The 22,565-nt window shown below is 40.3% G+C and overlaps 1 protein-coding gene across 1 annotated transcript in view; it reads left to right on the top strand.

Moving 5' to 3' along the window:
- Positions 1–21,190, top strand: part of LOC133931767 (ryanodine receptor 2-like) — a 109,924-nt gene extending 88,734 nt beyond the window's left edge. Inside the window, exons 92-115 of the mRNA XM_062378721.1 lie at positions 133–261; positions 937–1,041; positions 2,203–2,284; positions 2,963–3,121; positions 3,559–3,713; positions 4,367–4,582; positions 4,695–4,967; positions 5,442–5,648; positions 5,726–6,019; positions 6,458–6,528; positions 6,738–6,888; positions 7,154–7,240; positions 7,768–8,037; positions 8,126–8,256; positions 8,492–8,534; positions 9,304–9,437; positions 9,958–10,018; positions 10,433–10,579; positions 11,205–11,339; positions 14,017–14,173; positions 14,378–14,442; positions 14,565–14,665; positions 15,296–15,347; positions 16,801–21,190. Of these exons, the coding sequence (XP_062234705.1) occupies positions 133–261; positions 937–1,041; positions 2,203–2,284; positions 2,963–3,121; positions 3,559–3,713; positions 4,367–4,582; positions 4,695–4,967; positions 5,442–5,648; positions 5,726–6,019; positions 6,458–6,528; positions 6,738–6,888; positions 7,154–7,240; positions 7,768–8,037; positions 8,126–8,256; positions 8,492–8,534; positions 9,304–9,437; positions 9,958–10,018; positions 10,433–10,579; positions 11,205–11,339; positions 14,017–14,173; positions 14,378–14,442; positions 14,565–14,665; positions 15,296–15,347; positions 16,801–16,896 (3,321 nt within the window). The 3' untranslated portion in view covers positions 16,897–21,190. The remainder of the gene's footprint in view (positions 1–132; positions 262–936; positions 1,042–2,202; positions 2,285–2,962; positions 3,122–3,558; positions 3,714–4,366; positions 4,583–4,694; positions 4,968–5,441; positions 5,649–5,725; positions 6,020–6,457; positions 6,529–6,737; positions 6,889–7,153; positions 7,241–7,767; positions 8,038–8,125; positions 8,257–8,491; positions 8,535–9,303; positions 9,438–9,957; positions 10,019–10,432; positions 10,580–11,204; positions 11,340–14,016; positions 14,174–14,377; positions 14,443–14,564; positions 14,666–15,295; positions 15,348–16,800) is intronic.
- Positions 21,191–22,565: the final 1,375 nt, after the last annotated feature.

The following is a 22,565-nucleotide window of genomic DNA, read 5'->3' on the forward strand; positions in this document are numbered from 1 at the left end:
CTCTTGACTGTGTTTACTACTTCTGCTAATAATCTTCTTCAGTTTATTACCTCATGGTGAATCTGTTTCATTCTCTTCTTCTTTTCATGTCCGCCTCTGGCCCCTTCTTTATCCCCCTCTCCCCTCCTCCAGGAATCTATCAGTGATTTCTACTGGTATTATTCCGGCAAAGATGTTATTGACGAGCAGGGCCAGAGGAATTTCTCAAAGGCAATTAATGTGGCCAAGCAGGTTTTCAATACGCTCACTGAGTACATCCAGGTCGGTATTACTATTGTAATTTTATGTAGAACCTTATAGCACCTTCTTTATATTACCTTTAAAATGGCTTAGAGGAGACAGAATATGCTTTTTCCTAGAGGGCGATATATCGTTTTTTTGTGTGTAAAATTCTGTCAAGTCAAAAATCCCGAAGTCATGAAAGTCCTCGGCAGTAGTCTGGCCGATACTTTGTGATGTCACCAGCATCAGGTGTGATGTCACAGGACATTCAGCTAATCTGCCACGCCCTCTAAACAAAACCAGGCCAATCTAGAGCAGAGGTGTCGCTAAAAACAAGCATTTAAGACAGAGGCTGACAGAAGGATCTTTAGCAATGGAGCGGGAATTGACGTGTTTTCAGAAACAGTAGAGCATACAACTAAATAAATACCAGATCACAAATTTCTAATTATGAATGAAATGGTTGAAAAGTGAAAGCAGTGTACAATAGCCACATTTTGTCAGTAGATGATTGTTTCAATGAAACCGGGTGAAGATATTCCTTATTTCTGAAAAGAAGTTTAAACAGCGGGGAAAATTAAAACTTTAAAGCAACATTTCCATGATGTTCTGCAATATTCTCTGTAGTATTCTAATATATTTAAAACTCCTGCTAAGTAAAATGGACATCAGTGTGCTTGTTGCGATTGTGACTCTTCACTTGTGACGTTTAAGGGTCCGTGCACTGGCAACCAGCAGAGTTTGGCCCATAGCCGTTTGTGGGATGCTGTGGTTGGTTTTCTCCACGTCTTCGCTCATATGCAGATGAAACTGTCTCAGGTGAGCTAAGAATGAATGTGGGGGGGGTATATGGATGACGAAAGTTCTGTTAGGGTAATGTCTGGTTTGCAGCTGACCAGGCATTTTTTGTTGCAAGTTGTAATTCCCTGAACTGGAGACATCAATTGCTTAAAATACTTTCATAGAAATTCATGACTGAAATGCTTCTAGTGAACAGCAGCAGAGATACTGGCTCTTGTGAAGCAGCAATGTCAGAATCCTGAAGTTCTTTATCTTGCTGCCTGTGCTCCTTCCTCTGATACTGTCCTTGTTCATATGAACTGGGGACAGCGTGTCCTAGGGGATAGAGCGGGTGTTCTGCAACAAGAAGGTTGCCAGTTTGAATCCCACTCTTTCCCATCTGCATGCCTAAGTTTCCTTGGCAAGATACTGAACCCCTAAAATGGCCACTCATAAATGCTAAGTATTTGTAAGGTAAGTCGCTTTGGACAAAAGCGTCAGCTAAATGACATGTAATGTAATGTAACTGTATATAAAGTCAAGCAAAACAATATTTACCGCCACCTGCTGGATGGCTGAAGTATAGGTCATAAGCACTGCTTCATCCATGTCAGTGGATAGGATATAGTCGAAACTAAAAAGTAGACGTTATATATAACTTTCTGAAGGATGAATGCGGTCGTTTTAGGTTGATCTTATCAAACTGATGACCATTCTCCAGTAAATTTGGTTTTAATTTGTTATTTGATGCTATAAAAACATTGAGAAACAGCATGAGTACGGACCTTGATACTGTGCAGACGTTGGCAGGACCTATATCTAGGATAGCTAAGTTTCATTGTTGTACAATGGTAGACAGTGGAGACATGTCTTCCATCTTTATATACAGTCAATTATGTGAACAAGGCATCAGCTGGGAGTATTGTTCAGCTCCTGTAACCACTAGACACGGAAACCACTCCACGGTCTAGATATGAAAAACATTCTCCTTGAATTGATGGTAACCAGCTTTTATTGTGATCACTGGTCAAAGAAAATCAAGCCATCAATCAAATTTATCTGTATAGAAAATATAAAACTACCACAAAAATCCATTTTAGCAGGGTTGAAAACATCAGGGAGCCACTAGTGAGGGATCCCTCTTCCAATGATGAACTAGTGTTTGCTGTATGGTTAAAGTCTGAGTATTATTTTCTTCAGGACTCCAGTCAGATTGAGTTACTTAAGGAACTGATGGACTTGCAGAAAGACATGGTGGTCATGCTGCTGTCTATGCTGGAGGGTAAGTTTATGTTCATGACCATTAAATCATCTGTTAAACCTTATTCCGACAATTTTACTGAAATGTGTTGATTGAATCGAAATAGTTAGCACTTTTTGCTAAATGTAATCCAAATGTTTGAATCATCAGTGTAGCGCAGATCTTAACATTGCTCAACCCCCACACTGGCTTGAGAGAAATTGCTTTAGCTTTATTTATAAGAGGATTTATGCAGCTGAAGATGTCAGGGTGTATCTGGAGATTTTCAGTTGGTAGCTTACTACCCAAGATGTACAGTAGCATCGGAAGCGTTAGCAAACATGTCAAACCAAAACTTTTGTCTAAAGCTAGCAATTAATGTGACAGCACACCACTCGCTGAGTCAGCTGTTAGTGACTAAGACAAACTGAGTCATGTCATAAGCAAACAGGCTGGTATTTGACCCAGAGATATAAAAACAGTGAGAATAAGTTAATATAGTTAATATTGATAAAAGAGAGTGAACTGTTCATGAAAAATGAATATAACGAAAATGGCTAAAAGACCATTCTTAGTCCAAAGCATGACTGAAGAGGTAGCTTTTGTTTATGTTTAAAAATATCAAAAATTTTGGCTGCTCTCATATCCTTTGGCGGAGAGTTCCACTGGCTTGGAGCATGACAACTAAAATCTGTTAGTCGTGATTCTTTATTTCGCCAGGTAATGTGGTGAATGGGACTATTGGGAAGCAGATGGTGGACATGCTGGTGGAGTCCTCCAACAATGTGGAGATGATCCTCAAGTTCTTTGACATGTTCCTCAAGCTGAAAGACCTGACCTCCTCGGATGCCTTCAAGGAGTATGACCCTGACGGAAAAGGCAAGGCTCTCCAAAACATTTTCTTTCTTCACATTTGTCTTTGAAGAACAATCGGAGTGGATCATTGGGCAGTAAAAGGAGCCAAACAAAAGGGAACTGAGCCAAAAGTGCAGAAAGCCACAAGAACAGCATTGGGACACACAGAAAATGACTGGGAGCAGGTAGCTACATGCTGCCCTATATTGAACTTGTGAGCTCATGGTTATGACATGTGAAGTCATGGAGGATTGGCGCACAAGTGGTTAAATCATAAGAGCAGTGACAACATGTAGGCAGTTTAGTCTAATACTATGGCAAGCTTGCATGCAGGTAATCTAACGTAGGAAATAAAAGCCACAATGACATTGTAGTCAATGACAGGTCAGGAGGTATCGGCATGTCTGGAGGACACAACAAGAGAGCCCAGAGACAATTATGACGTACAAATTCTTTTCCAGGTGTCATCTCCAAGAGGGACTTCCATAAGGCCATGGAGAGCCACAAACACTACACCCAGTCTGAGACAGAGTTCCTGCTCTCCTGCGCTGAGACTGATGAGAACGAACTCTTGGACTATGAAGAATTTGTGGAGCGCTTTCATGAGCCAGCCAAGGTAAATGGCTAAATGTTTTCAGATTTTTAAGAAGTCTAAAAAGGGTCTTAAGTTAAGTCCCAATGTAAGCCCATCAGAATGATTAGATTCTGTTATTAAAGTATATTTTTAGAGAATTGTTTTACAATCTCATAAGGGGTTTAATAGGAAATTCCTCTTGTTGTTATTGTGTCTTTTTTTTTTTGTTCTTCTGCCTCTCCATTTGTCCGGCTGGATAAAGGAGTAATAAATAATGTAGAACAGCTCATTTGTTGGAATTATGACTGATCTGTGTGGCTCATCCAGATCAGTCAAGACATTCATTCATAAATTTGTGTTATTGCTTTGGAGGAGCTTTAAGGCGACCCTGCTTTGTTGAGTTAGGTTAAGTTGAGATTAGTCTAAGCAAAAGAATAAGCTAAAACCACAGGCAACATATTCTGCACTTGATTTCATGCTTTATAATTCATTTGAATCACATCTCAATGCTTGGAAACTGTTTTGCATTGTGTCTGAAAGTAATTTTAAGTGCTAAAGCCTTATGATTGGTCCAGACTCCCTAACTTATCCGTCCTGTGATAAATTAAGTGTCCTACTCTTTCATCACAGGATGGAGGTTGCCTGGTCTCAAATTTATGTAGTGACTTAAATTACTTTAAACTGTGATTCAAAAGGACATTGGCTTCAATGTGGCGGTTTTGCTGACCAACCTGTCGGAGCACATGCCTCATGACACCCGGCTGCAGACCTTCTTGGAGCTGGCAGAGAGCGTCCTCAACTACTTCCAGCCCTACCTGGGCCGGATCGAGATCATGGGCAGCGCCAAGCGCATCGAGCGGGTCTACTTTGAGATCAGCGAGTCCAGTCGAACACAGTGGGAGAAACCTCAGGTAAAGATTTAGAGGTTTTAGTCACTTCAAATAGACAACATTTGATTTGTTAGGAATTGGTTACAACAGATTTCCTCGCAGGTCCAACTTCACTAACTTACCCTGTGCCCAGGTCAAAGAATCCAAGCGTCAGTTCATCTTTGATGTGGTGAACGAGGGAGGGGAGAAGGAGAAGATGGAGCTGTTTGTGAATTTCTGCGAAGACACCATCTTTGAGATGCAGCTGGCTGCTCAGATGTCTGACGCTGGTGAGCGCTCAGCGGTGAAGGAGGAGAGTGAGCGGGAGAAACCGGATGAGGAGAATTCTGAGATGGGCTTCTTCTCTGTTACCACAGTGTACATGGCTCTGTTGGCTCTGCGATACAACGTCATGCTGCTGTTAAAGGTGAGAGTCTGCGCTTTGTGTGTGTGTGTGTTTGTATGTGTTCATTATCTGGTCTGAGACACAACAATAAGTGCTGGGTGGATGGCTTGGACATATATGGCTTGTCTCCAAGGGGAAAATTCTTTGGGCACCGTCCAGCCTGCAGTTTCAAATTAAATAAAATAAAATATCTTAAAAATGTTTCTATAATACTTCCTGTACAAATGCCACAGTTCACATCTACACATACACATCTGCTGACAATGACGACATATTGCACAACCTTTTTATATTAACTATACCCAAAGAGGTGACATATTACACATCCCTTGCGGCCAATGTCTACATTACATGTTGTTGTGGAGGAAGATTTTCTGTGTTGGGTTCATTGCACAAAGAGGTGTACCAAGAATCCACTGTGTTGTTGTTTGATTTCTGCCTGTTGGAGGAAACATGGTTGTTGATGTTCCATTCCAACTTTTATCCTGTTTTCAGGTGCTGTCCATGAAGAGCTTGAAGAAGCAGATGAAGAGGATAAAGAACATGACTCTGAAGGACATGGTAACCACCCTGGTCTCCTTGTATTGGTCAGTTTTGCTGGGCCTTCTCCATGTGGCGTTCAGCGTGGCCCGAGGATTTTTCAGAATCTTCCATAACACCTTCATGGGCGGCAATCTGGTAGAAGGGGCCAAGACCATAAAGGTGCGTGATCCTATGAGCAGAGTCATTAAACATACTGAATAGTAAAAGAGCTGTTCCTAAACTGCCTTCATCCACAGGTGTCAGAGCTGCTGGCCAACATGCCTGATCCCACCCAGGACGAAGTGCGGGGCGAAGGGGAGGACCGAGAGAAGAGACCCTCCCCGAAAGAGGACCTGGCTGATCTGGCAGTCAACACCAGTGAGACCGAGCTGCTGTCGGACATTTTTGGTCTGGACTTAAGAAGGGAAGGTGGCCAATACAAGATCACCCCCCATAACCCCAACGCCAGTCTGACTGAACTGCTCAACTCCCCGGTTCCCTCTCCTAACCCACCCACACCACCTCCACCTGAGCTCAGACGGAGGCATCCGGTAAGAAGAAAAAACTTAAATATGCAAACATCACATTTTTCTTTCTTTTCGTTTTTGCCACCTCTCTTGCCAGGCTTTTTACCTACTCTGTTAAAAAAATTGACAAATCTCAAAATTCAGGATCCCAAATATTTTGCTTCATGTCATCGAGGACAAAAAAAAATTAACTCGGCTAATGGTCTACAGTTTGTGCTCTGAGAAATCCGGCTGTTCATGTCGACATGATGGTGCCATAGGAAAAGTCAGGAGGTCATATCACAGTTCAGGATCAAGCACATAAATTGTATATAAAGATGGACGACACATCTTTACTTCCTTCTACTGTACAAAATGAAGCGAGACAGAATCTCTGTGGAGTGATGATACGGGAGTGGAGCTGCGGTATATGGTTGTAGTTGAGGAAGTAGAGAGTGTCGTTAATGGAGTTTTTTGTTTCAGTCGCAGGGCTCTTCTTCAGACGAGAATGAGGCAACACCGGACACTGAATGCGAACCTGATAAAACGGCAGAGTATGTACAATGGTTATATAATCTGATAGTTATAAGCCAATGTGTAAACCTTAAAGTACAGATAAATACAACATTTGCTGAAGTTGATTTATAATTTTTTTAGATATATTTCTATATGTCAGAAATATGTTCATGTGAATTTTTGTGGGAATATATGAGTAAAGATGCAGTGTATCAGTACTGTTAGCTCTGTTGTGTTGTGACCTCAGGGCTGCACATATAGAGGAGCAGGAGAAGCAACAGAAAAAAGAGAAGATAAAGCCAAAAGTAAGAAGGCATCACACGTCAAGGTCTGATGAGCCGGATCTGCAGGAGTCTGCGTTCTTGAAGAAGATCATCGCCTACCAGAGGAAGCTGCTGGTAAACCATACTCTTCTTCTTCCTCTGTCCTTTTTTCCACTGCAGTGCACCTTCTGTCTACTCAGTATTTTCCAGTCTTTGGCTTGAAGCATTTAATCAAGCACTGGTTACCCACGGCATAGGCAGTGGAAGAGAAAAGGAGAGCTATGATGTTGATGCATTTGATGTGAACAGCACATTATATTAGGAGCTGGAAGTGTAACAGTAAATTCCTCTGTCTTACCTGAGAACCACATTAATAGCTCCTCTTTCTGTCTCCCTGCAGAACTACTTTGCCCGGAACTTCTACAACATGAGGATGTTGGCTCTGTTTGTTGCCTTTGCAATCAACTTTATCCTCCTATTCTATAAGGTAATGGTATACAGCCCCCCCGACTACACCTTGAATGAAAAAAAAAATATATATATTTGGTAGCACTTATATGGCACCTACCTAGAGCATCTTGAACTTTGGCTTTCTTATAGAAGATTGTACTTGCTTGATTCTTATTGTTCTGAGTTTGTACCCTCATGGTTGAATGCACTTATTGTAATTCGTTTTGGATAAAAGCGGCAGCTAAATGAAATGTAATGTAATAATAATAAATAACATACAGCTACAATTTGTTGCCCTTCAAAAAATGGGTGTCTAAAACAATGCACTTTGATACACAAAACATACAAAATAAAACAAAAAAATATGGACAAAAATATGGAGAAGGGGCTTCTTATAATTACTTTTTAAAGCTTGGGACACAACATTCAAGGTTTTTACAGGGGTTGCATAACAACAGTTATGATCATGTGTTACTTGTATCACAACCTGCCAACATGCTGACTGTCCTGTTTTTTCTTCTTTCAAACTTAACTTTAGTACTAATGCTTTTTCCTTGCTACTAGGTGTCCACATCATCATCTGTGGTTGAGGAAAGAGAGGTAACATACACCAACAGCCAACCAGACAGTAGCGTTCATTGGAATCCACAGGGCGGAGACACAGTGGAGGTGAAGGAGGAGGTGGTGGATGCGACTGGTGACCCCCGAAAGCCAGTTGCAGTCCACTTTGTCCTGGAGGAGAGCAGCGGGTACATGGAGCCCATGCTACGGATCCTGGCCGTCCTGCACACCGTCATCTCTTTCTTCTGTATTATTGGATACTACTGTCTGAAGGCAGGCTATTTATAATTTCTACATAGCAGGGACAATGTAAACAATATTGGAGTCTGTTTCCAGTATTCATCATTTGTGTGTGATGTAGGTGCCACTGGTGATCTTTAAGCGAGAGAAGGAGGTGGCCAGGAAGCTGGAATTTGACGGCCTTTATATCACGGAACAACCGTCTGAAGATGACATCAAGGGGCAGTGGGACCGACTAGTCATTAACACACAGTGAGTGCAGCCTCTGTGTCTCTGGGAGAGTGTCTGTGCATGAGCTCATACTTGTGGCACTGACTTAGAGATGTGTGCAGAGCCAGAGGTGCACGGGTGTTTGCCTCCTGGTGGAGGTTCCGCTCTCATTCCAGTGAAACAAGCTGTCCCTCTCTGTTGGTGCTGATTGTGTTCTGTGTTGTAATACACCTTTAGAGAGGATGTAACTCATGAAGTTCTTGTCCTGCGATTTCAGATCTTTCCCAAACAACTACTGGGATAAGTTTGTGAAGAGGAAGGTAGGTGTCAATGTTTTTGTTTCTGGAGATTCATCTTATATTTGTTCATGATAATATAAAAAATAAATGTATCCTAGACCGACTAAGGCATCATAAGGTTATTAATGTTCTCTAATGGTCTAATCAGTAACATTCAACTTCATAATAACTGTCCGGTCACACGTGGCTGTACAGTTTCCTGGTGTGCTGTGTGTGGCGTTCAGACTCCAGACAGAGGGCGCTGTCCAACACATTAATATCATCTCCCAGTATTTAATCTCTCTCTCTCTCTCTCTCTCTCTTTCTCTCTCTCTCTCTCTCTCTCTCTCTCTCGCTCTCTCTTTCCAGCTTGTGTCTCTGTCTTGTCTTCATGAATGAGTGCTATTTGGCGATGTGACTCTCAGTAGCTGTTAGAATATGATGTTAGAAAACAACCATCCAGGATCAAATTCCAATGTGATCTGTGAATCTATTAAACCTTTCTATGTTGTAGTGAACCGAGCTACATTTACTCAGTTATAGGAGGATTTAGATGAAAATAAATCAGCCAAATCAGCCTCTGTTAATTCGGGATGGCTTCGATGAGAAAGAGAGAGAGAGTAAGACGGATGTGCTGGTGAGCGTCTTGTATCAAATTATGTCAGTGGGATTGCAAAATGTCGTTACCTGTTCCTGGTTAGCTCGAGTGAAATTATATATATATATATAAATTATAAATAAAATTAGAAAAGCTTTTTTTAATGTTTCTCCACTTTAAAGTGTTTCGTGAAATAATGCTTCTTTTTCTCAGGTGATGGATAAATATGGGGAGTTTTACGGCCATGACCGCATCAGTGAGCTGCTGGGAATGGACAAGGCTGCGCTGGACTTCAGTGACGCTCACAAAAAAAGGAAACCAAGGAGAGACAGCTCCCTGGCTGCTGTGTGAGTCTATGTGTGTGTGTGTGTGTGTGTGTGTGTGTGTGTGTGTATGTTTGTGTGCACATGTTACATTTCCTGTCATTAATATACCTAATTTGTATTGTGTCAATGTATCAAATGTTTAACTTTTTGTATAATTTCTGTTATGGGCTGATTACAGTTTTAGGTCAAAGTACATCCACATCTGTTTTTGAAATGTACTTGATTCACCTAACAATGCAGACCTGTGAAATGCTGTTCTGACTATTACTGTACATATCAGCAGATAGCAGCCAGTCACTGGTTGTCATCCAGACACATGGAAATGCTACATTAACTATTGTACATATGCAGGAAGTCCAAATCTGTCATATAGCTATTTAAGAGTTGATTAAATACTAAACTCAGACGAAAGAAATCCTGCTCACACGTGATCATCCTCTGTATACCACCCTCTCCCTCTCCCTCTCCCTCTCCCTCTCCCTCTCCCTCTCCCTCTCCCTCTCCCTCGCCCTCTCCCTCTCTTTCTCGCCCCTGTTCACAGGCTGAACTCTATTGATGTCAAGTACCAGATCTGGAAGCTGGGGGTTGTGTTCACAGACAATGTAAGCATTCAGTAACACACCTCATGTCTGACTCCTATTTGTGGATTCACTGCAGAATGCTGACTGATATATTTTAATTTCAATACTATGATGGATGTATTTTTGTCACACTCTGAACGTCCAATTCCACCATTAGTTTTCCATATAGCAGAGTTACAATTGCTAAATCGTATCATCCTTTTCCACCTATTCATAAATAACTGTGATGTTTAAACCAACTGAAAGACTGACATTTCTGTCAAAGTGTACCGTTTGGTTCTGTACATTGAACTGGTCTGTCAAAATCACCTCAGGGATCACATGAGGTCAAAGAAAACTGAGAAAGTTGATATATTATTATATTTTCATTGTTTTATTTGAAAATCAAGTATTACATATAATGGATTACATATGCAATTTCCAACTTCCCTGCAGTCCTCCCTGTACCTGGCCTGGTATATGACCATGTCCATCCTGGGTCACTATAACAACTTCTTCTTTGCTGCCCATCTGCTCGACATCGCCATGGGATTTAAGACACTGCGCACCATCCTGTCCTCAGTCACACACAATGGCAAACAGGTAAACAACTATACAGTATTCTGACTCTGTCACTTTATTGTGCTGTAGCTTTTTAATTAAATACATTTTTAAATTATGATAAAAAAACTCCGTCCTGCTTTAAATATCCTTCAGAAGAGTCTAGAACTTCACGTGTAGCAAACTGGGCATAGTTTAGAAAGACACACGGTGTAATTTAAAGTGGGCAAAGAGGCTTTATATAGAAAAAAAATCTAATATGATTTTCCCATCAAAGTAACGAATATTGTGCTAATAGAAAATACAGTCAAAGTCAAGGCTCTTGTAAATTCTGCCATATGTACAGGACATAGACTGGATTGAAATGCTGTTTCTCTCCCGGTGAAAACATATGAGTAGATAGTACACAGAAACAGAGCATATAAATACGCAACATATTAAGTACTCCAATCATAGTGGATAGGATGAGAGTGGCGCAAACCGGAATCGTGCCACCGGAATCACGCAAAAACACTTAATGGGAATTAATGTAAGGTACGTCCCCAGGATGTAGTAAATAGCAGTTAAAGATAGAAGCAGTAGTAGAATGATAGAATTTTTTAGATTACTATTATAATTTGATTTTGCTGTGTATCATGGCCACTTTGCCTCTGCTCCTGTCTTCCAGCTGGTGTTAACAGTTGGCCTGTTAGCAGTGGTCGTGTACCTTTACACAGTAGTGGCCTTCAACTTCTTCAGGAAGTTCTATAACAAGAGCGAAGACGGAGAACTGCCAGACATGAAGTGTGACGACATGCTGACAGTGAGTATGACAAGCGTGTTGGGTCTGCACTGTGCATGTAAACACTCTCGTCGTATGTGGGGCATAATGTTATGGTAAAGGCAGGAGAAGCACCAGGGTGGTGGATGTTTCTTCTGTGAGATGTATGGAGCTCGATCAGCAGTCCTGTGGACGTGGCACAGGTGTGATGGGGACCTGTCCTCAGAAATCTTCATGTCCGATGAACTCTTTAAGAAACTGATTTTAAACATTAAATGAGTACCTTATTTTATTTTAATACATATATTTTTGTCTTTAGCATCTTAGACCATTTAACATTAAGATCATGAGCAGAACTTTTCAGCGAATCAGTCTCATTGCTCTATTCTGGCTGATAATGTTGGTAAACCCTGCCTCAGTCAAAGTAGGAGGTATCCTGTGGAGCCTGTCAGTAAACAGGGTCCAGCTCCATTTATGGACCGAAAGTCGTGGGTCAGAGCTTTGAGTCTGACAGTGTTCACCCTCAGGCTTTGTCTACGGTCCAGCTGAGCTGCTCTAAGATTACTTGGTCTTTTTTTTTGTCTGTGTCTTTTTCAGGCATTTGTTATCTTTAAAGGAATATCAACAGTCCACATGACAGCAAAGATGATTTTTATGCTTTCAAACCTTTTGTAGTGACATGGCTCTCTTTGAGGTAAAGTATCTGGCCTCATGAGGGGATAATGGGAGGTCAACAGGTTAACTATAGAATGAGATACTGTTGGGATTCATGCTGGTTTAAAGTGCAGTTTTTTTAATTTGGTGCTATATCCCTTTACGATTGCACAGGGGTTGTATTGCATCAACAGGTATGATCAGGTAGGCAGTGTAACCATGTGTCATATAAGTGGACATGTTGTCAGTGATGGAGTGAGGACTCAGGTAAGGACAGAATGAATTGCAGCTGTGATGATTCTGTTCTCTGCTGCCAAGCCATCTGAAACAAATACTATATAAGGGCTCCATGTTGTGTTTTCTGGGGCTGGGAGGAGGGGGGGCTTCTGTCACCCGGAAATTTCAGGACACACACACTCTAATCCTCTATAGTCAGCCACCCATAGCATTCCGTAGAGTTCTTCTGTTTCCTATTAAGGGGCCAGAGGTGGCAGCTCTGCCTGGTCTACAGCAGCGGTGGGGAACCATGTTCCTTTCAAGGACCATTACATTTTTTATTACATCCTTCACACACCATGCCATCAATTATTGAACAAATACATCACACTTCTGATTAGATGGCTGGACCTGCCTCTCTTTGGTGAGGTGCCTGATGTCAGATAGTAAAGATGGTGATGATGATGATTACTCGGCCCTGCTACAGTCCTTCCAGACAATCTGACACTTTGGAACAGTTTGACCTTGTCTGGCTTTAAAAGCTTCGCTGCAGCAACGGGGTTACTGACTTTATAAAGTCCAAGGTTATAATTGTGAATGATCAGCTCATTACAAAACCTTCATCTGTATTATTGATGTGAATGTGGTCTTGTGAAAGTTAATTGTTGGACCCATATTCAATTAAATTCAACGTTATTAGCCTAGCACAAAATCATAACATACATTATGTCAAGGTACTTTACATAGTAAGGCGGAGAAACCCAATAGGTCCAGCAATTAAAAAGCAATTTGGCGACTGTGGAGAGGAAACAACTACCTCATTAACTACAAGAAACTTCTGGCAGAAACAGACGTTAGTGGGCGGCCATCAGGCTCGACCGGCTGGGGTGAGCGAAGAATAATGGGGAAAAGAGGAAAGGTTGGTGTAAAAGAGGGGAGAGAAGAGAGAGAGAGGGAGGTGGAGGGGGAAGAGAAATGGAGACAGAGACCAGAAACAGTTGTGTATTTATCGTATTTAAGCTCTATCAGACTGGTTGTTATAATCAAAATAACAAAAATGACATTTATAGAGAGATAAGCTTTATCAAGCAAGGAAGCTTAGTCCTGGTAGCTGAAGGCTCTACATCCTGTTCCTAAGGACTTTGTATGTGAGAAGCAGGATTTGGGATTCTATTCTGAATTTTACAGGGAGGCAATCCAGAAAACTCAACTGAGGAGTGTTAACTCCAGGAGCATTTTTCCTTAAACTCATCCAGTTAAGCTGCATGTTTCCAGATGTCCGCATTCTCTGGGCCTCTTTCATCACTGAGACCACCATCACTGTGAGCGCTGACACATACATGTGTTTACTTCACTCTGATCATGATCTGACATGACCCCCCCCCCCCCCCCGGAGGACACTATGCAGAATTTAATTGTTGTCTTGAGATTTTATATGTACTTTTTGGACTATCACCAGTTATATACTGACTAGTATTCCTGACTTTAATTGTGGAAGATGTGCTCTTTCCTCCTCGCTTTTATTCTAACGATGAGAGGATCTGAGCTGATCTCACATGTTCCTCTCTTAGCATTTCCCTCTTCTGGGGTTTTTCCCAGCCCCCCACACGTTTCAGTCTCTTACTCGGCTCCTCTCTGCATCCTGGTCCCTCTACACACAGTATGCTCTTTAACGCTTACAGTTCTTGTCCCTGATTTATTTTCTTCATATGTTTGTATGTATTGCTTAATAAGTTTGTAACTCAACATCACAAATCTAAACAATGTGCTCACGCTGCAGCATATACCTTTCTTAAAATAGTTGCATATGTGACCTACATTTTTAAATCTGTGTGTGTATCCTCCCCAGTGCTACATGTTTCACATGTACGTCGGTGTGAGAGCAGGTGGCGGGATCGGTGACCAGATTGAAGACCCCGCAGGTGATGAGTACGAGATCTATCGCATCATCTTTGACATCACCTTCTTCTTCTTTGTCATTGTAATCCTGCTGGCCATCATCCAGGGTGAGAGTTCCCACACACACTGATACACACACACTTACCTGTAAGAACCTGATAGACATATAAGAAGGGAGAATATGAACATATAGTACAAGAGTTAGTGATACAACAGACCGAATGATCATCTATTTTACCTAATGCTTCTCCAGTTGTTTCTTAGTTGGTGAATGTTGAATCAAACAACATTTGTGCTCTGTGATATTCTAGGGTTGATCATTGATGCATTTGGAGAGCTGAGGGACCAGCAGGAACAAGTGAAAGAAGACATGGAGGTGAACACACACACACACACACTATTATTGCTCAGTGGGGATCACTTATTCTAAAAAAAATGTTAACCCATTTAATGTTTTGTTTGATGAAGCAACTCAACATTTCCATGTTTCTCTTCCAGACCAAATGTTTTATCTGTGGAATAGGTAACGACTACTTTGACACAGTGCCGCACGGCTTTGAAACGCACACGTTACAGGAGCACAACTTAGCCAACTACTTGTGAGTACATCTGTACATGAGTTTTTGTACACACACCTTTATACTGTACACACACCTTTATACTGTACATTCATAGTTCTGATTACTAATATATTAAACCTGCAGATATAAGGTCAGGAGCTGCCGTAATATCAAACATCAGAATGATGGTCATCTATCATCTCAGTACCATGATTGTTAGTGCTTCTTTCAATGGCAAATGTTTAACATCTTCCAGTGTATGATATTGCTGCACTTGAGTCAACTTATATTGGTTCATGAACATTCAAGTGAGTTGGGTGAACTTCAATGACGTTCAGTGACCTTCGGTGACCTCCCAAGAGTTGACAACTTCTCTTAGCACGAAATATTTGCCACATATTCACCTGATGTCTCTATTTTAGAAGAAAGTGAGTAGTTAATTTAAAGTACTTCAGCATTTGAGCTTTGCCTTTTAGAATTATAGTAAGGTTTTAAGTGGTAGTTTGTATAATTCTTGCTCAGATCTTTGAGTTGCTTTGTCAATATAATAGCATTGAAGTGCTCATTTTAACACCAGATGCTGTTTGTGCATGTTGCTGTTTGTGTGCTAATTTGGGATATGTTATTCTGATGCGTTTGTGTGTGTGTGTGTGTGTTTGTGTGTTTCAGATTTTTTGTGATGTATCTCATCAACAAAGATGAAACAGAGCACACAGGCCAGGTAAAGCAGCTCATTTCCCTTCAGCCTCAGTAGATAAACAGTGAACACTGTGATTTTGTCATGTGTTAAGTACATCTCCACTTTAAACCTCTTTCAGTTTCTTATCTTTGCTGTCAGTGGCGGACGTTGTTAAAGCCTCAGAATGCTTCAGAAAGTGTCAGACACTGACCTGTAAAAACTGAAATGTACAGTTTTTATGTGTAAATCACAAATATAGACTGTTAGGTATCAACGGCATTTCAAATAAAAATTGAAATTCCTTTTAACAAATGAAGCTAGTCTTTCAATGAAAGTGAGAATTTTTTTTTTATCGTTTGTGATGTAAAATCATGTAAATTAACTATTAGTGTAATTAAATCTAATTAATAAATGTATCACTTACAATGTAAGGTTGCGGAATTTTCCATTTCAAAACTGAAAATCACAAATTCAGTTGAAGGAAAATGCAATCGATTGTTTAGCTTCTTTACATGTACTTCCAAGCATGCATTGTATTAAGGTTAAAATTCCTAAATATGAAGAACTTGCATGCTAATTTTGCAAAAGTGCAGACATGCAGAAGTTATTTTTCTTCTAGCTACAGGAGGATGAGATGAGAACTGATGCTGATTTAAAAAATAGCTGAGAAAAAATAAAGACAGATTGTAATCAGATCTGACAAATGACTGAACTCTATATAAAGATGGACGATATGCAAGCTGCCAAATAAGAAGCCAAAAAGTATAAATCGCCCCCTGGTGAATGGCTGCAGTTTATGTCTTAAATCTATTTGTAATTAGTTACTTGATGCTACAATAACATGCTGACACATTTTGATTCACAACCTCAACAAAAACAGACTCACAATTGATCTAGCAGGGATATCGGCGTGACTATGATCACTACTCCACAGACCTCTGCTCTAAATGACGTCACCAGTACAAGATGGCAACATTCCTATCAGAGATGTTTGGGCTTCAGTTTTGTGCAGTGAGAGGAAGTGGACACACATCATCCATCTTCATTTAAAAGTAATTTGATCCGATCAGTTGGTCAACTGGATCTCATACCTGTTGTATCATCGCTTTAAAAGATGTATGAAATTATGATCTTCAAGGGTGGACAGTTCCAAGAGTCTAAGCTCTAATCCCGATTTGATCCCCTGCCTTGCGTTCACCTCATAACAGCAGGCGTTTAGCCCTGCCTTCAGGTTTAGTACCAACATGTTGTAAAATGTCATTGTTTGAAGTATACTGAAGTCATTTGTGGGTCAGCACTTTGAAGAGAAATTCCTGTATTTTAATATATGAGTGTCTTAACGAATGGCACTTCCAAAAACATTTGGAATCACACCTCTAGATTGTGAAAGAAATTTAGTTTTCGTTTACATTTCATTGATTGTCACAGTTGCCCCATAAGATTACACTCTAGCCACTGCCACATGTGAACCCTTCCTCTTCTTTCTGTCTTCAAGGAGTCTTACGTATGGAAGATGTACCAGGAGCGTTGCTGGGAGTTTTTCCCTGCTGGGGACTGCTTCCGGAAACAGTATGAGGATCAGCTCAACTGATCTGTTGCTTGAGCAACAGACTCTTCCCTTTCACACTGTCACCTGTTGGAGGTTCTCTATCCTCCCTCTAATTACCCTCAAACCATTAACACTGCTCTCTGAGGAGTCAACGTTCTACCAGAGGACAGGTTCTGCGCTCTGCTCCATTTCCCAGTACAGGAGGGACTCCTCATCCAGACAGTCAACTCTGCCAGCTCTGCCACCACTTTGTTTGGAATGCTTCAAGGACTTTGTACAGAGAAAATATACGAGTGTATGCTGTACAATAGTTTTTGACATTGTTGCTTTATCCTGTTCTTATTTCACAGTAACAAGAAAAAAAATACAGAGGAATCATGGCGCAAGGGAAAAAGGAGGGACCCGTAAATGGACAGAGGAGAGTCGAAGCAGGATAAAGATATCGACTTCCTGAAAGACTTCCAGGACAGTGATGGATACACAAAGAGCAGACATAAGAAGGTTGATGTTTTCGAAGTTTCATGTGTACAATGCACATTGCATGTAGGCTCAGGCGTTGGACACACGTCTCTACAACCTGCTGTGATCCAACACAACAGCTCTCCGACAAACAGGACCTTTTAGAAGCTCCCATGGCCAGAGATTATGACAATGAAATGATGGTTTGATTCAACTCTATGGAAAGTGTTGAGGTTTTGGAACATTTGAGAGTTCCTTCTCATAGGACTCGAATTCACAGGTACCACAGAGTTTGATCAGCACTCTCATCTTCACAAATTGGGCTGTTGTACTGGACTGAGTTGAGGAATAGATTACAGATGTTAATACTGAGTCCACAGCCTGTACATGCCAACACTGTGTGTGAAGGGCTTCTTAAGTAAGTGATCGCGACATGATCAGCAAGTCCATTTTGTTCCAGCTGAGGGACCTGGGACCTCAGCATCACTCTTCTCCATCAGCTCGCTATTTACCTCCACCTTCTGTTTCACAGGTCAGAGAAATTAATAAAGGTCCCCCAAACTCTGCTTGTAAATTGGTTGAATCCATTATTAACATCTTGGGGAACCGCAGTCCATCCCAGTCCAACGCACTAAAACCACCGTCCAGACAAACTTGGCTTTGTTCTGTCCAACGCTTCAGTGCTAGAGTTTTGGTGTGTAGAAGGCACCACGGTCTCCTGGTGCCACTGGTGGAAGACTGTCTCTTTTTTAATGAATGCTACTTAACTAGGGCTAGCTCAGTATATTTGTTAATCAAATGATGTAGTTTTCTGAAAAGCAATACCAAAGCTGCAAAAAAGGGATTTATCTGTTAAGAGCTGAATTATGACGTTTGTACTTACTCCTGCACAGCAAAGGCAAGCCGAAGATGGATGATAGGTGAACAGGGGGAAGAAGAGGGAAGGTTGAGCCAGGGGGATACAGTGCCTTACTAAGCCAGGAATGAGCTATGCACGCTGGAGGAGGAGAGAGTAATGCTGGCTAGCTTCACAGAAATACAGAATAAAGCCGGGAAGTTGAGCGATGCCGTGTGGGAGCCCAAGAGAGGGAAGGAGGATGGAGAGAGAAAGGTCCTCGTGACTCTCTTATAGAAGACTAAAGGAAAATGGTTGGCATGTGCAAACTCGAGTCGAAATATCCACAATTGAAGTGATTTCATATTTCAGTTGTGTGTGCTTTAGAGCTTTATGAATTGCAAATGGAGTGTTACAATCGTGTACAACTCTATATAACTCAATTCATGTTTGATTATACTGTACTGTACTGAAGTCCCATTTCAGCTACACATGGGGTCATTGATTATCAGGCGATTGGCATGTGCCACTAGTTTATAATCGGTTACAACTTCAGTACTGGCTTTGGCTACTGGTATTTCTAACGTTGGGTCTGCCTTCAGTGATATGACTGTGGTGGACCATATTAGAAATAATAATAAATAGATAAATAGGCCATAAACAACCAAAGGGGATATATATATATTACAGAGCTGTAGGATCAGACTAAGAACAGGCTACGTGTATGTGACGTGACTGTTCCAACAGCATATCTGGTTTTCATGAGTCCAGTATTCATCGTTCATGATGCTGCCATGCCTCCATTTTCTAGACGAATCCTTCTTGTTAGCTTTGTTGAAGGACACCCATACATTCTGTCTCATGCAGTGCAGGACAGACAACATTAAGGTACAGAAATCCCTTCATCCATTTCAGTACATGAGATGGCACGGTCACGTAATTCTATTTTGTACTGTAACTGTCAGACCCTCACTGTAAAGCAGCAAAACGACGGGCACTGATCAAAGTGAAGGAAAGGCACGAATCTTTCAGAAGAAATTTCACAACTTACAAAGTTTGGACCTTCTAGGATTTGGGTCAGAATGCACAAATAAAGAACAAATGGAGGATCATATCAGAAAATGATTTATTTAAAGCCAAATCATTATTGGAATGATTTATTTCCTTTCTTCTTGTTTTAACTATTTCAGATAGAGGAAGTTTGTGGATTGAATGTATGTGCAGAGCTGGCAAATGATGTGCAAGGAACTTTTTATAATGACGATTCTGTTCTTTTCTTTTTGGTTTTCTTCCCTGTTCTGTTCTTTTTAAGGATCATATGCAATACAGCAAACAGAGTTACTCTTTTTGTATGAACATTCTCCAAAAACTATCTCAGAAAAAAAAATGCCATTGCATGTTTATTATGCGGGTTTAATGAACAAGTATAACAATGACACTAAATCGATGTCACCCAAAAATTGTTTAATAGGATTATTTAAGATGAATTAAGATTTCTGTGATGTTGTATTTAAGTGTTGTGGGCTTTACTGTAACTCTTCAACCCATTTGCTGCATCCCTCTGACAAAAAAAAAAAAGAGAGTGGCTCTTGCTTTTCTCTCAGTTAACATCTCTGGTTAAATATACTATATTTGGTTTAAGTATCTTTTGGTTTGAAGCTGCCTTGGAGTGTACGGGACAAGACTGCAAACAAAGGCAAACAAGCTTGAAATAAAAAGAGGTATTTTTTCTTTTATTAGCAATTATTTTTTCGTTTATTTACATATGTAATGGTAAGGACATAAAACTGAGGTTGTCCTGTTAAGTCAGTCCACCACTTAATCTTAAAGGTGCAGTACTTAGGTCAGGTTTTCCTGGCTCTTTGCACAGAACCAACCCGACCAAGATGCAGCTTTGCCTGAACGTTACATGTACGTCACGTTTCTGTCAGCGTTTAAACAGGCAGAGCGGTTGACACTTCTCGGCCTCAACATACACTCTCACTCTCTAAAGAGATCGTCAGTGAAGCGTGTACAAGGGGAATTGAGCTTCAGAATCTGAGAAAAATCATATAGTACACAGTAAGGTCCTTTTTCTTTAAACAGTAACCCAAAGTGTTGAATGTTAAAGTCAGTAACACATTGTGAATTAAGTATTTAAATGAATAAATGCAGACAAAATTGATCATATGTAATAATAACTACATTTGGAAAAACTCAGCTTATTATTTTTGAAATGTTTTTTCAGCCAGGGGCAAAGCCACTGTTCTGCTGCCCACTCTTTCAGACTGTAGCTACAGCCAATCGCAAAAGTGGCTCTGCTCTTTGACATTGTGGCTTCGTGAAATTAAATAGATTGAAGTACAAAATGCTGGGACACAATAAATGATTGTCATTGTAATGAGCTGAGTTTTTTTTTATTATTATTTTACAATTTCCTGTTTATATATTAAGTCTGTATCTATGTCTTACCTGTATTTCATAATGTCTTTATTAAACACTGGACATTTGGGCTCATAATAATAACTTAACAAGGATCATTTGTGAGGCGCTGTGACGTAAAATCTCACCTCACTCTGTTCCTACATGACATTATGTCCGTATTGTAAATGAAATCCCGTTATACAGTCGAATGAACTCAAAGAGACAGGGGGTTGAGCTGATTGCACCTTTATCATTTGGTGAGGATGCACGTGTGTTTTACATGTCGCACCTATGACCGTATACGTATAATAACAAAGTGGATGTTCGTCATATTCAACTATGGGTGTTATGTATATAGCATTGCGCTCGTTATACAATGCCAATGTCATACCTATGCTTTTTTAATTGCTGGCCTTCACCAGACTGAATAATACCATCAGTGGTATTTTGCTCATGTAAAAACAAATAAATATTTTCCAGATTTACCACAGAGGGGGCATGTTTAGTTTGCCACACAGTTGGCCATCATGTTGACCTTTTGAGACTTAATGTGTATAGAGGGACAGAGTCTATGAGAAATGAATGGATTTGCATGATTTTGAAATAAAACTTTATTAACTTGTGAAGAGGAGAATATTGTTACTTCAACATTTCTGTACTGTGGTCTCTTTTAATTGAGAACAGACAACATGCTGTCTATAGTGGACAGTGACATATACCAATATACCTATAACTCACCTCTGACACAGTCTCAACACATTAAAAGCTTTATGATGCAATTATTTAGGTCTCATCACTATAAGCTTTTATTGAAAGATGTGAGAAATTATCTGTTTATTTTAATAAGAATTTGGGTGAAAAATCTAACGTTTGTTACAAACGCACAACATTTTAGCCAATGGTTGTTTACTAAATTGCATGATTTAGAAATGATCAAATTCCCCTACTTTTTATCAGTGGAAACATTGGAAACTGTAAGCTAGCAAATCGACTTATTTTGGTTATTCAATGGGCTGGAAAATTCTATTAAAAGTAAATTGCATATTTCATTGAGTGAAAATCTGTAAAGTTCATTTTTTTAATATATCACAATATCTGGATAATCACATTTTACAATGGAAGGTCAACGTCCGGTGTGGAAACTGTCTCAGTATCATATTCTGATTAAGATGCAGATGCATTTATTAGTCCCAAATACATGCACAGACATGCAAAGGCACACTCATGCAGGTAGGGAAATTTAACCTCTGCTTTTGACCCATCTGGTGCAGGACACACAGAGCAGTGAGCGACCATGTACGATGTCCCCCAACATCTGCTCCACACCGGGAGCAGATGTTGGGGGAGTAAGGTGCCTTGCTCAGGGGCACTAGACAGGGTAGGGAGACTCTTGGATTGGAACCAGAGACGAACCAGAAACCTTCTCTGTCCATAGTCCAAGTTTCTGCCACTAGACCACCGCCTCTATTCTTTAGTTTTATGAGCGATTAATAATGAGCAAGTTGAATATGTCAAATATTTAATCATGAGCAGTTTGAAAACATCAAAGCAAAAATCAAAGAAATAGATAAAAACAATATAAATGCTTCTAATATATCAAATTTTTTCAAATTTCAATATTGAATCAGTCAGTGTCAGTACGAGGTCAAAAACATGAGATCTGGTGGTCGAGGCGGTGTTCATGGCATGGTGAGTTCAGAGCAGCTGATTAACTTGAAGCCTGTCTATAATATCTGGGATTTAAAAGATGACAATTCATTATGAACATGGTCCTTGACATGAACATATTATTTCCTGCAAAGTATTCAAAGAACCACTGGGTTTCAAATTAAAAAAATGTGGTAAAAAAGTATGAAACATCAGATGCACAACAAAATCTGTTGAAATTTGATAATGTTATTAATCAGTATTAATAATGCAAAATAATGATTGTACAAACTCGATAACAGAGAGATTTTTTGTTTAATCTCTTTTTTACATCAAAGAATCAATTTTATCAAAGATAAAATATGAC

The sequence above is a fragment of the Platichthys flesus genome, chromosome 20 (assembly GCF_949316205.1).
Source record: "Platichthys flesus chromosome 20, fPlaFle2.1, whole genome shotgun sequence".
NCBI classification, from domain to species: domain Eukaryota; kingdom Metazoa; phylum Chordata; class Actinopteri; order Pleuronectiformes; family Pleuronectidae; genus Platichthys; species Platichthys flesus.